The 13653-nt window shown below is 37.1% G+C and overlaps 3 protein-coding genes and 1 pseudogene across 7 annotated transcripts; 2 read left to right on the forward strand and 2 right to left on the reverse strand.

The window, feature by feature from the left end:
* Nucleotides 1-39: 39 nt before the first annotated feature.
* LOC104733290 (disease resistance protein RPS2 pseudogene) lies at nucleotides 40-2886 on the reverse strand (annotated as a pseudogene). Its single transcript, XR_015574374.1, has one exon. The product of XR_015574374.1 is annotated as a disease resistance protein RPS2 pseudogene (transcript).
* A 2602-nt stretch (nucleotides 2887-5488) lies between these two features.
* Nucleotides 5489-8047, forward strand: LOC104730804 (protein phosphatase 2C 56). Its single transcript, XM_010450026.3, has 4 exons — nucleotides 5489-6778; nucleotides 6862-7152; nucleotides 7244-7349; nucleotides 7440-8047. The coding sequence occupies exons 1-4, from the start codon at nucleotides 6230-6232 to the stop codon at nucleotides 7796-7798; spliced, it is 1305 nt and encodes a 434-aa protein (XP_010448328.2). The 5' UTR covers nucleotides 5489-6229; the 3' UTR covers nucleotides 7799-8047.
* On the reverse strand, nucleotides 8036-10397 carry LOC104730805 (mitogen-activated protein kinase kinase 1). Of its 3 annotated transcripts, none has more exons than XR_015574880.1 (8): nucleotides 10027-10379; nucleotides 9687-9771; nucleotides 9471-9605; nucleotides 9160-9380; nucleotides 8871-9053; nucleotides 8535-8764; nucleotides 8392-8437; nucleotides 8036-8297 (listed from the first exon to the last, which is right to left on the reverse strand). XR_015574880.1 is itself a non-coding variant. In XM_010450027.3 (8 exons), exons 1-8 carry the CDS (start codon nucleotides 10095-10097, stop codon nucleotides 8208-8210), a joined length of 1065 nt encoding a protein of 354 aa, XP_010448329.1. In that variant the 5' UTR covers nucleotides 10098-10397; the 3' UTR covers nucleotides 8036-8207. The 3 variants fall into 3 exon arrangements, 2 of the variants coding, with proteins under 2 accessions (XP_010448329.1, XP_087335155.1); XM_010450027.3 differs by having other exon boundaries at nucleotides 9156-9380; nucleotides 10027-10397; XM_087479029.1 differs by lacking the exon at nucleotides 9687-9771 and having other exon boundaries at nucleotides 9156-9380; nucleotides 10027-10355.
* Nucleotides 10398-10851: 454 nt separating this feature from the next.
* Nucleotides 10852-12750, forward strand: LOC104730806 (large ribosomal subunit protein eL20z). 2 transcript variants are annotated; one of them, XM_010450028.3, is made up of 6 exons: nucleotides 10852-11183; nucleotides 11458-11519; nucleotides 11815-11922; nucleotides 12065-12182; nucleotides 12279-12396; nucleotides 12481-12750. In XM_010450028.3, exons 2-6 carry the CDS (start codon nucleotides 11510-11512, stop codon nucleotides 12532-12534), a joined length of 408 nt encoding a protein of 135 aa, XP_010448330.1. In that variant the 5' UTR covers nucleotides 10852-11183; nucleotides 11458-11509; the 3' UTR covers nucleotides 12535-12750. The 2 variants fall into 2 exon arrangements, with proteins under 2 accessions (XP_010448330.1, XP_087335156.1); XM_087479030.1 differs by lacking the exon at nucleotides 11458-11519 and having other exon boundaries at nucleotides 10959-11183.
* The last annotated feature ends 903 nt before the right edge of the window (nucleotides 12751-13653 follow it).

Below are 13653 nucleotides of genomic sequence, written 5' to 3' on the forward strand. Positions count from 1 at the left end.
CTCTGTTTTGTTTCTAAAGCTACATGTTACAGGCAGCAGTGGAAAAGCCATTCAGCTGGCATGTTGGTCAAGTCTTCTCAAACTCTTAACTTAACATTTCTCTCGCATAATAATTGATATTTATTTGTCTTTATGTCCATAATTTAGAGAGGACTCATAGCTCTCATATCAATTTGGAACGAAGCGCGGCAAGCAGTAAAGCTCTTTATTTGGTTGATCGTTTTCTAGTGCATCCCACCATTTCTCATAACAGTAAACTGTTGGCAAGTTCATTTGGACCGTCTCCTGAAATGGCAGTTTCTTCACTTTGGGGCAATTTGTGATGACTAAAGTTTCTAGTTTCTGGAAAGACAATTGAGATGGAAGGATGCTTCTTACTTCTGGGAGATCCCTAAATGTCAAAGTCTTCAGGGCTGGAAATGATGCTGGATCGTCAACAGATGGACTCTCGTGTTCACTTATCAATTCCTCTAGCTCTCTGCAGTCTAACAGGTCAATCACCTCTAGCTTTGGGAGCTGCGAAACCCATGAGACGTTCTTCAGCTTGTGGCAGTGTGAAATGTTAATGCAACGGATATTCCGCAGACACTCTTTGCTTACAGAATTTCCCCACACTCTGCTTAATTTTTGGAGGCTGTTTAACGTCAGAACCTCTAGACTTGGAAGCCAATCATTTTCGACATCTGTGGGTGTGACCAGGTACTCCAAGTCATGGCAACTTTTTATGCTAAGTCTTCTCAAGCTCCTACCATGGTTAGCAAGTGATGGGAGATTGAGGTAAAGGAGACCATTGCACTCTTCAACATGCAGATGCTGTATGCAATTATGCAAGGCGCCAACCTCATAGAGAGTTTTCAGGGTCTCCAGTGAGAGAACAGTGATACCGAGTGTGGTTAGATTCTCCAAGCATTCCAAGTCCGCAAACCCAAGTTCTTCTACTACATCTTCTCCAAAGCTCTGCAGTTCCCAACCAGCGTAACTGTAATACAAGTTCAGAACCTCGAGCTTGCTCAACCAACATATGGCATCTCGTGGGATCGTCTGGAGAAACTGAGTTCTTTGTAGGTCCAGATGCTTCAGCTTTCTAAGATTCCCAAGCTCTTGGGGCAATACACTTATCTTTGTTCCTGACATAGACAGATGATACAACTCCACCAAATTTTTAATAGACAACGGAATCTCAGTGATACTTGTGAAAGACAAGTCCAACACCCTGAGAAAAGGCATATGCCTGAAAAAGTCTGTTGGAATCTTCTTCATAAAGCTGTTCTGTTGGAGCATCAGTGTTGTCAGATTCGGGCATACAGGTTTTTCAGGCAAGGTTTGGATTCTGTTATCTAACAGTGAAATCACCAACGCTTGTTGCCAGTTTTCTGCTTTAGGGGCATCAGTTAGTCCCATGCTAGGCTCTACTAAGATCAGCTCCTTATAAGTCCCCTGTTCAGATGCCATCCACAGTGCAAAGCTTCTGACCACATTATGCATCTTCACCTGTGTTTTCTCATCCCCTGTTTCCAACAAACACGCCGCTTTCAGATCCCCAATCAGAAAATATCCCTTGTAAATGGTATTAACGCCACGGGAACTGGTGAGAAACCCTTCTCCGACCCAGTACTCAACAAGCTGTTCGATCTCTATAGAATGTTCTTCTGGGAATAAAGCGCAGTACAAGAAACAAGACCGGAGCAGATCACTCTCGAGATTGTCGTAGCTGAATTTTAAAAGGGCAAATACATAGTTCATACCCTTCATTTCTGCTGGAAATCTAGTCAGAACTTCACTAGCGTGGATCCACTCTTCTTCGGTCTCTCTGTGAGCCATGGCTCCTCCTAAAGTGATCAATGCGAGTGGCAATCCTCCACATTTACTCACTATAATCTCAGCGTGCCGGCGAATCGACGGTGACTCCAAGATATCTTTTCTCCCAAGTTTATCACAGAAGAGCTCCCACGCGTATTGCTTCTCCAGAAAGTCCACTCTCAACTTGCAATCCGCACCCATAATGTTGCATAATGCCAAAGACCGTGTTGTGAAGATAACCTTGCATTTGTTTTCCCTGTCAGGTCGAGGAACTCCGGTTTTCTGCAAGTCTATCTCTTCCCAGGCATCATCGAGCAGCAACAAGAACCGTTTCTGTTTCAAAGCTCTGTGTATCTTCAAAGCTCTTTGTTCCCCGGTCTCCTTCTCCCCCCAAGATAAACCTATTTGCGCTCCAACAGCTTGCTGAATTGTGCACTCGCCGAATTCCCTGGACATTGTAACCCATATCAGAAGATCATACTGATGGCCTTTTGTGACCAGCTCGTTGTTAATGCTCTGCATTAAAGTTGTCTTCCCAACCCCACCGGGTCCATAAACCCCTATGATTCCTCTTTCTTCTTCTTCACTGAGTAAATCCAAAACCTGTTCTATCATCGTGGTAATCCCGACCACGCACTTGATCGGTATCTCCCTAAAAGTCACTTGAATTGACCCGCCATCTGTTTCTATATCTTTGGAGCGTTGTCTCAACTCACCGATGGACTTCAGTGTCGCAGAAACCTTCTTGCACAGTTTGTAGTCAGCACAACCGAGGCATCTCCGTTGCATATTCGTCGGCTGTTCCCGACGTCTAAACCTCGCTAAAATTGAGGCTGTTTTAGTCTCCGTTTCTTGCACCACACTAAGCCACTCTCTGGCACGATTTGAGCAGCTTCGTCCCTCAAGATCGTCCTGTTGGATCCGTAAATTCAGATCATCACGTATGGCCTTCAAATCACCGATGGCTGTTTCGAGTTCAGTGATGGCTTGTCTAAGATCAATCTTAACTCCTCTTCTCTCTGCCATATTCATAGATTCACACAACCCCTGAACTAAACCCACTAGTAGGGATGAGATGAAATCCATTTCGATGATGTCTTGCTGTTTCTTTACTTTGTCTAATCTAATAGTTCAATTATTAGCTTCTCATGGTGACCGATCTGCTCATAGAGAAGATGAGGTTTTGTTAGTTGACTCATAAAGTCAAGTCAACGGTAATAATTCTGAACTCTGAAGTGACTTGGTCCAAGAAACCATGAGTCTATTTGAACCTTTGCTTAATCCTTTCCTGGAAACGTTCAAGGCCCGATAACAGGTTGGCCCTCATAGTCTTCTAACAGGTTTATATTGGTCAACAATTCCAAATAGATCTAAGACATTGATAAAAGTCCTCACTATGACTATGAAGGTTCATTTACGTTGTGATGGTGTAATGAGATTGTTGGCTCATAAAATATGGAAAATAAAACAAAAAAACTGAAGAGTTGATCAAAATAAAGAAGGGAAACAAGAGAGTGTTGTATGTTGCATATGAGAAAGAACTCATCAAGTAGTATGTTTCACCAAAAATGGGAGGCATCGAGAACTTGAATGGATGTAATCATATACCACTTTACACCTTATTTAATGGGGAAATAATAATATAGGTACCGTTCATTTAGTTCTGCTTTTTTGGGGATACTTGTTAAAAATACCACTTTTTAAAAAAATATTTTGGATATACCATTTTTCGAAAAATTTATGGATTTTACCACTTTTGAAAAGAAAAAAAATAAGTATTTTCAGTTTTTTTTAAAATACAATATGTACTTAATACCAAATACTAAACCCTAAAAACAAATAGAACCCGACTAAACCCAAACATAACAAATAAAACACATGTTTAATCAAATTTTTGTAACCTTAAAAGTGGTAAAATCCACAAACTATTCAAAAAATGGTAAAATCCACAATAACCACTCCAAAAAATGGTTTTCTCATAATTGATTCGTTTTTTTGTGGTTACAAGTTGAACAACCCTACTATGCCCCTTAACCACTTTGCCCTCAATCGCAAGGAAAGCTGAACACATATAGACATCAATGTATTAACTTTAACTTTGCATGTTGTAATAACTTGTAAAAATAGTAGATGATTGGTTCATTGTATTTGAGGTAGGTGTCTTGAGGGGTATTTTGTCTGTTGTACATCATCATCATCATCTAAAGCCCACTTTCACACATTTCCCTATTTGAATAACAATAATATCATGACACACATTGTCCAAAGAGTACAGCACAAGTGGCATCTCAAAACATATGGAAACTTTGAATATATACTTCTTTCTTTCTTATCTGTCTGTTGCAGAATCCATCTTTGAGATATTATACTGATTTAAGAAAGAAAGAAGAAAAAAAAAAAAAGAGTTTAAAGACAAGATATTTACGGAATTTAATGAGGACGAAGAAGAAAATAATTTTTTTTTAAAAAAGAGGTTGCTGTCTTTGTCAGTGCAATGAACCTTTTCTATTATTTATCAAAACAAAAAAATTTGTTCTTCTTCATCTTCGGCCACCCCAACCCCAACTAACACATCTTAAACCGTACACGTCACCCTCTCTGGTTCCCAAAATCGGACTTTTTCTCCGGTGTACGTGTCGCTCATCCACCGGTTTTTTTTGGCTGGTAAAAACGTGGGTCCCTGTTTAGATTATTCATGTTCTTTCTTTTTGGGTCGTTGCATTATTTATGTCCATTAATCTGTCCATATAAATTACAATAGTAGGAATCATGTTTTTTTCTTTTTTTTTTTGCTTTCTAATTTATATCGCGACAACACGTAAATTATGTTTTCTATTATTTTCTCTGGTTAAATAAAATATAGAGTATATATTAGTTTGGTCCAATTAATGGACTTCCATGACCTTTGAATCTCTTTTTCTTGTATGACAAAATTGAGAGAAAACAATATTATATTTTGGAAAAGTTTATATGATTATTAACATAATTATTTATATATATTTGAACGACTAATCTTTTTTTTTTTTTTTGTCTGAAACTACAAAGACCAATTTTTCAGATATTGCAGTTCTATGGCTATATATATATATATATATATTGTATAGATTAAAAACAAAAAAAATATGATACAAAAAATTTAGGTTTGTTTTGTCCCACATATAATTTGATGAATAGAATACTACTGTATAAAATGGTTTTGGTTTCCTATGCTAAACAGATTACAAACAATGGTTTTGGTTTTAAGTTTGACCAAAAGCAGTTTTCAAAATCAATAATTTTTAAATTATTAGACGAATAATAAGAGGATTCTCTTTAAATTATTATTATTCAGATATTTTACCGGTGGTCTTCAATTGTTTGAGAATATAAAACGCTCACTTCTTTCTTATCTCTTTGTATGGATTAAGAATTGTTCTTAGACTGAAAATGACATAAAATTTTAAAATTTTTATTTAATGTTTGTATGTTTTTTATTAGTCTAATGATTAGAAGCTACGAATAATGCTTTGATGTGTATTTAAAAAACTTCTATTTGTGAAGAAGATTAAAAATATGACAAGATTTAAAACTCCGACCACGACACGTCATTTAATGAAAGTCACCTTATGAAAAATATTATAAAAAAATCAATTAAAACTGATGACCTAACTAAAGTTAAAAAAAGCAAAAACATATTTTATTTTGTTTTGACAAAACAAAAAGGAAAAGAAACAGAAATGGAAAAACGAAGCATGTGTCTTTTTATCATTTTAATAGATTTTTTATAATTTCAAGAACGAAACATCTCCCCTTATTACAAAAAACTATACTAGTATAAACCAACAAAATAAATAAATAAAATAAAAAGAATAGCTCCTTTATATTATATATAAGTGTACGTACATACATAAATAGTAGATTCGAAGCAATTGTTGCATTAAGCATTTTAGCCTACCCCCCCCTCATTATTTTTCCTCTTTCCTTTGTCTTTTAAATCTGAAAGAAGAAGAAGAAGAACACAAACCAAGTTTTTCTTTTTATTCAACTTTTTAGGTGTATGTAATCTTCTAATAGTCATAGATAGATGAATCTAGATATCTCGTTATAGTTGGGAATTAATTGCAGAGAGAGAGAGAGCGATAGAGATCGATCGAGGAGGTTACAAAAAATCATCATTTAAGAGGTTGTAATGAATTACCCACAATCCAGGATACCCCCCCTTCCTTAACACAACAAAATTCAACTCCTCCCTTTTCTCTCTAATGTGTTGTGATTTTCCCGGGAAAAATCTTCATGCGCTTGTTGTCTTTGCTTTCCCTTTTTTCATAAGAGTCATGTGTTTCTTGTCTTCCTAACTATACCTTCATCTTCAGTTTTGTTCCATTGGAGCTTATCTCTTAATAGATCACCACACACAAAAAGATCAAACCTTTACCTAAATTTTTCAATAATGGAAGAAGTATCATCATCGATCGCTGGACCTTTCAGACCATTCTCCGAAACCCAGATGGATTTCACAGGGATCAGGTTGGGTAGAGGTTACTGCATCAGCAGCAACCAACAACAATACTCAACTCAAGGAGGCTCCGAGAACGGAGGAGATCTAACCTCATGCTCTGTTTCCGCGTCTCACGGTTCTGAATCTAGGAAAGTTTTGATTTCTCGGATCAATTCTCCTAATCTAAACATGAAGGAATCAGCAGCTGCTGATATAGTCGTCGTTGATCCAATCTCCTCCGACAACAACAACGGCTCAGATGTTCAGAGGGAGAAAAAGATGATGATTAGCAGAACAGAGAGTAGGAGTCTGTTTGAATTCAAGAGTATTCCTTTATACGGTGTGACTTCGATCTGTGGACGAAGACCTGAGATGGAAGATGCTGTCTCCACCATTCCTAGGTTCCTTCAGAGCTCTGATTCGTTACTTGATGGTGGTCGTTTTAATCCTCAGTCAACTGCTCATTTCTTTGGTGTTTACGACGGTCATGGTGGTTCTCAGGTAATAAAAAAGATGCGATCTTTCGATTTGGGTTTTTGTTAATTTTGTAAAAGAGTCTTGATTTTGGTTATTGGTGTTGTTAGGTAGCGAACTATTGTAGAGAGAGGATGCATTTGGCTTTAGCGGAGGAGGTAGCTAAGGAGAAACCTATGCTCTGTGATGTTGATACGTGGCTGGAGAAGTGGAAGAGAGCTCTTTTCAATTCTTTCTTGAGAGTTGACTCTGAGATTGAGTCTGTTGCCCCGGAGACGGTTGGGTCAACGTCTGTGGTCTCTGTTGTTTTCCCGACTCATATCTTTGTTGCTAACTGCGGTGACTCCAGAGCCGTTCTTTGCCGTGGCAAAACTGCGCTTCCTTTATCCGTTGACCACAAAGTAAGCTTATAGAGACTCAAGATCTATAGTTAGATTCTGTTGTGTTGTGCTCAAGATGTTTAGTTTGGGAGTTGTATTGTTATGTGTGTAGCCGGATAGAGAAGATGAAGCGGCGAGGATTGAAGCCGCGGGAGGGAAAGTGATCCAGTGGAACGGAGCTCGTGTTTTTGGTGTTCTCGCCATGTCAAGATCAATTGGTAAGCTTTCTTTTATGTTTCTTCACCCTAAAGCTTTCTTGAAATAGAAACCTTTTTTTTTGCTTACAAACATTGTGACATTTGCAACAGGCGATAGATACTTGAAACCGTCCATCATTCCTGATCCGGAAGTGACGGCTGTGAAGAGAGTTAAAGAAGATGACTGTCTGATTCTTGCGAGTGACGGGGTTTGGGATGTAATAACGGATGAGGAAGCGTGTGAGATGGCGAGGAAGCGGATTCTCTTGTGGCACAAGAAAAATGCGGTGGCTGGGGATGCGTCGTTGCTCGCGGATGAGCGGAGAAAGGAAGGGAAAGATCCCGCGGCGATGTCTGCTGCTGAGTATTTGTCGAAGCTGGCGATACAGAGAGGAAGCAAAGACAACATAAGTGTGGTGGTGGTTGATTTGAAGCCTCAGAGGAAACTCAAGAGCAAACCCTTGAACTGAGGCAGAGAGGGTCCTTTTTCTTAATTTTTTAAAAATGAATATGGGTCTCTCAAAAAATATTTACTATTAATTTGTGCTTATTGTTGTTAAATTATTATTTTTTTTAACTAACAAGCTTTATGAGATAATGTAGCTTAATGTGTTAAAGCTCATTGTCTTGACGTTCTAAAACAGCCCCTTGTATTTTTCCTCCAGGGCTAATTGTAATATGGTTACAACATTCAATAAGATGTAGTATTTTTACGAAAATTGAAAGATATATTACTGTCTAAACACACAAATTGAAGTTTGTAGATTAGTCTTTTATAAAGTCAAAACATGTCGTAGATTTTGTCTTTCATGAGATCTATTCTAGTGGATATGAACTAGAACTTGGTGGTAAAAAAAGATTTGCTCAAACTCGGTTCTTCTAGTTAGCAAGTGGGGGAATCAAAGATCCTGCGTTGGTAAAGTAAGCGGAGAGATTTGCATCTTCAAACATATTCACGAACTTGTGTTCCTATTCACCAGAAAAATTGCAACAATACACAAGTCGTTAAAAGTGGTATATTAGTAGAAGAAAGACACACAAGAGTCTTTGTAAGATTACGCACCAGAAGCTCCCTTGCAGATTTTCTGTCTCTTGGATCTTTCTGTATACTACACATGTTAAAAGCATCATTTCAAATGGCCTACTTGTTACAGAAAAAAAACAAGAATGAGATGAAACGGTTTGAAAAATTATTTGTGGTCTCACCATTGCGAGATGAAGGAGCAAAACTCTGGAGAAAACAGATGGGAAGGTGCACTAGGAGGTGCAGTTTCAACAATGGCGTCCACGAGCTCGTACACGCTACTCCATACCTTCTTGTTTTCTGGAGGAGTATACGGGAATTTACCCGTTGCACATTCGAGTAAAACCAGTCCTAAGCTCCATATATCGCTCTTGCTACTGTACAAACTTCCACTTCCGTTGATTCTCTCTGGCTGCAAAACATGGTAATACCGTATAGTTCATATAAAACTTCTTAAGTCTCGAAACTGAGTAATGTGCCTATTACTGAGTGTTATGAGGTGAATGGAGAAGACTTACAGACATATAATGGTATGTGCCCACAAAAGAATTAGCTAGACTGCTCGTGCTCGTCAAGATCTTGCTGACACCAAAGTCTGTGATCTTGACTTCACCTCTATGATTGATTAGCAAGTTTGAAGGCTTTAAGTCTCGATGAATGATTCGCCTGTCATGGTGAATATAGCAAAGACCATGTAGCACCTGCGTAATATATAGTAGAGAAGAAGGAGCTTTAGTTATGTGCTTTTCTTACAGAAGATATAAAAAAATAGAAACGATGTTTAAAGATTTAGCGTAGAGTACTCGCTTGCAGATGGCAGCGAGCATGTTTTCAGGAACTTTTTCGACTTTCTTTAACAAGTCAGCAAGGGATCCACCATCCATGAACTCCAATATGATTGAAACGAGACCGTTATGGTAGAAAGACTGATAACATGAGACTAGATATGGACATTGAGAGCTCAAGTTTATCCTAAGCTCCTGAGAAATCGCTTTACATGTTGATTCTTCTGTGTTCACTTGAATGACCTGAAAACATAATTATGAATCTTGAGAGAAGAAGAGATGGATACAACATGTAAACACCAAAACATAATGGAATATGGAATGGAACCGGACCTTGAGAGCGAAAAACTGTTGAGTGAGTTTGTGTTTAACCAACTGGACATTACCACTGTTTCCTTTGCCAATGACTTTGATCACTTCTAGATCTCCCAAACTCAGTTGGTTGTCTAATGGCTCAATAGGAGGTGGCTGTATGTAGCAAAACAAAAAAAACATAAGAGAGGAGAGTGAGATCTCAAACTTCAAGAAGCATCAAAGAACAAAACTTACAGCTCCAGGTTCAGACTGAGACACGATCTGGATTCCATCTTTGTTCACTCTAAGGTCTCCATCCTTAAATGTTCCACTTTGTGTTCTATTTAATTTTTACAATGTCAGAATAACAATCACTATAGTCTAGTGGAACACTGTAGGAATCACTTAATGGTGTGAACAACAAATCCTTAAAAACAGAGAACAGTGAACTCTTCTGATTCACCAAATTTGATGTAAAGTTTAGAATCTTAACAAGAAATCTAAAATTCAAAAGGGCAGGATCTGAATAAACATTAGCAGATAATTGCCCTAATAAAATAAAGAATCCAAAGAGAGAGAAAGAGAGAGAGTTTACAAGAATTTGGAGATGGACTGTTCAGGAGGAGGGAGAGAGATGGGATTAGGGATGAAGCTGCCTCTGTTCATGTTAACTGGTTGTGAGATCAAAATCGTTGAAACAGAGTAGCAGATAAACACACACAAGGTCAGAGATCAGAAGGATAGAGATTAGAGGAATGACGAACAGTGTAGCACATGACAATGAAGAAGAAGAAGAAGACGAAGACTTTATTGGTAGTTGACTTGTCCTTGACTCATCTCTCCCCCCCTTTGAATCTTCTTCTTCCTTTTTTTTTTTTTTTTTTTTTTTTTTTAATTGTCGACAAAGTTTCTTGCCTTTAATTTGTGTTGTGGAATCAAAATCATTGCAATCTATAACCTCTCCCCACTAATAATTATATAAATGTTTACACTTCACACTTGTAATTATATTATTTTACTTACTATAATCTTGTGATTAATTTTCTTCGACGAATGGTCTTCTCTTTTGAATGTGAAGTATATATATTTTTATTAGATTGTGGATTACTTAAAAGTTAAAACCATGTTGATTTTTAATTAGTCCTAGTAATAATCAAATTGTCATAATGTTTACCAAAAATCAAATAAAATGTCATAATCACTAGATAAACACCACATGGATTGGAAGAAATCAACTAAAATGATAAAACTGTGAAGTGTTGTTGGTAACAGGTGTCCAGTTGGATTAAACTTACATTTTTTTTTAATCTCTTTTTTTTATTGGTCAAACTATTTATTTATGTATAACACTACTCTGTTTTATTTTTTTAAGTAAGCATTTTAGTGGATGAGTTGATCCAATCTTAAAAACATCATTAAGTGTAATCTAAAAAAAATAGACAAATGCTAATATAGTGGACGAATAGTTTGGTTATAATTAATAAAATAGTGTAATAAATAATCAAAAAAAAGAAATAGTTTGGTTTTAATGTTTTTTCCAATTAAGCAAAAGAAAAAAAAACACATAAGTTTTTTTTTTCTTTCTGTCTTCCGCTCTCTACGCATTTAGCACGCTGACGACGAAGTTGAACAAGCAGCAGAACCAGCAGAAGAAGACAAAGCAAGCACGACGACTCTGTCTCTCTCTCTCTCGCATATATATCTTTTGATACGAGATTCATCTGTCCTCTTCTCTTTCAATCAATCTCCTCGGTGAGTTCGTCGTTTTCGTTTTACTTTCCGGAACGATCTCCGTGAGCTGTATTCATTCTCCTGATGGATTTGAACTGCTTTTTTTTTAGACTTCTTCAATATATGTTTTTTTTTTCTTCCTGTCAATCACTTTGTCTGATTCTAGACTCTTGGTTTTTTTTCATGGTTCTTTTGTGCTGATTTCAATTTATCTGTTGGAATTTGATTGCTGCCTTGGGTTTTAGCTTAAACCCACAATTTCAATTCATTCATAACTGTTTTTGTTTTGTTGCAGAGACAATTTCTAAGATCGAGCTTTTGACATATATCAACGCTCGTCTACTTATATGGGGGAAAGTAATCATCTTTTTCCCCCTTTTATGTGTCTTTTGTTATCATATTATTAGTCATCAAAATCTGTACTTTACTTAGCTCTAAGCCTATAAGTGTAGTTTAAAGATCATGAAATTGTGTCCTGTTTTATTATACCCACAACAAACTATGATTTCTTGGATTAAGGGAGGAACCATGGCCTTGACTTTATAGATGAGACAACAACACTGTGTTAGACTGTCCTTTATCATATCCATGTATACTAGAGTTTACCATCTAGTTTCTCACCTCTTTGGATTTTTATCTGTTGATTTTGCAGCTGTTAAAGAGAGTGGAGATGCCAGTTCAGAGCTGGTAAAATCCATTGGTGATAATAAGCATGCCAGTCTCGTCAGACCAGCTGCCAAATATTACTCTGCTCTTAAAGGTACCAACACCTTTCACTACACAAAACTCATTCAAGATTTACCCTATTGTCATATTCATGTATGGAACTCCTGCAATTTTTTTTTTTTTTGTCTTTTGCTTACCTTTTCCATCAACTAAGAGACATTAGCTGTGTATGATAGATGCTATGGTTTGTGGGAAAGGAAGATATACACTTGTAAAAGATGTGGACGAGGTAGAAAGTGGAGCTTATTATGACAAACCTCTTCCATGCTTTGGTTGTGGCATCGGATGGTTCTCGTGAGTATGACTATTGTATTCTTTTCCTAGTTTAAGTCAATGCTGCTTCGCTATAACCGATTCGTTTATTTACTTTCTATCTCTCTTTTTCTACAGCTTTCTCCTGGGGTTTTTGTTCCCTCTATTGTGGTACTATGCGACATTTCTCTATTTCGGAAACTACTACCGCAAGGATCCTAGAGAAAGAGCTGGCCTTGCTGCTTCCGCAATCACTGTAATGACCCTTCTCTCTTTCTCTCAAACTCGTTATCACTTTACAGAGGAAATGAAGATGAAAATATATGGTGTGATGTTGCAGGCGATGGGATTCTCCCTCTTGCTACTGGTGATTCTTGTTTTCAGGTGGTTCTAGTGGGTTCTTACTTATACCGTCAGTCATCATATACCATAGTCTTGAGAGTCCCATACTGGCGAAAGGAATATAGAGGAGGGACTTAGATACTTGTCTGTACATTCATATATATACCTCATCTTTATACTCAAGCTCTGTATCATTTTCTTCTCGCAATATACAATTGTGTACAAAGAAAAGAGAAAAATCAATACAATAAAACAAAATGGTTGTTTCTTTCTTTTGAGCTGATAATATGAATGTATTTTTTTTTGCTTCTTATTAAACCAAATGTTTTTAAATGAGTAAATTAAGGAGAAAAAAAATAAAAATTATGGAGGATTTAAAAAAAGTAAATTTGTAAGTGTAATCAAATGATTTAACAACGTATATAAATAGCGACGAATACGCGCGTCAAGACTTGTTACGAAATTTCCTGATTGGCCCAAAGCTGAAGAGAAAAAAAAAAACTAAGCATCGAAGAGACGAAAGATGAATAAGTTTGGCGGGAAGAAACCGACGGGAACACCGTCGCTAGCGATGTCAACCGTCGTCGTTGTAGCCTCTCTGCTCGCTGGAGCATCCGTCGTTCACAATATATACAAACCTGATCTTGTAAGTTGTCTTTTTTTCTTTTCTTATAACGCATGTAAGGTGTTCGACGAAATGTCTAGCTGCGCCAAAATTTGTTTAGTTCGCACTTTTCTGTGTAATGCTAAATTCTATGAATCTCCGAATTGAGAGAGATGATCTGATATTCAGTTCCATTATTACGTTTGTGTTGCAGAGTTTACCTCAGATCGAAAGCGATGAAGCAGATAAGAAGGAGGACTCTGGAAACAAAGCTTAATTCTCTTGGTGAGTTTAAGTTCTGCCATTTCTGTTTTTTTTTTTTCAGACTCCTCTTGAGTTTGAGTTATGTCCTTAGACCTCTGTGTTATGTATGAATAAGTTCATTCTCTGGATCATTACATTTTGATCCATCCACGCGATTGGTGTTGCAATAGATTGCTAATTGTGGATTTTTCCCCCACACTGTCTAGTTTTTGCAATAACTGGCCCATGATATTGAATTATTCGTTTCCTACTGAATAACTATGATTAGAAGAAATAGACGAGGTTTCGAGAAAAGAACATGAG

This window comes from Camelina sativa, chromosome 12 (genome assembly GCF_030686135.1).
Source record: "Camelina sativa cultivar CO46 ecotype springtype chromosome 12, ASM3068613v1".
NCBI lineage: Eukaryota > Viridiplantae > Streptophyta > Magnoliopsida > Brassicales > Brassicaceae > Camelina > Camelina sativa.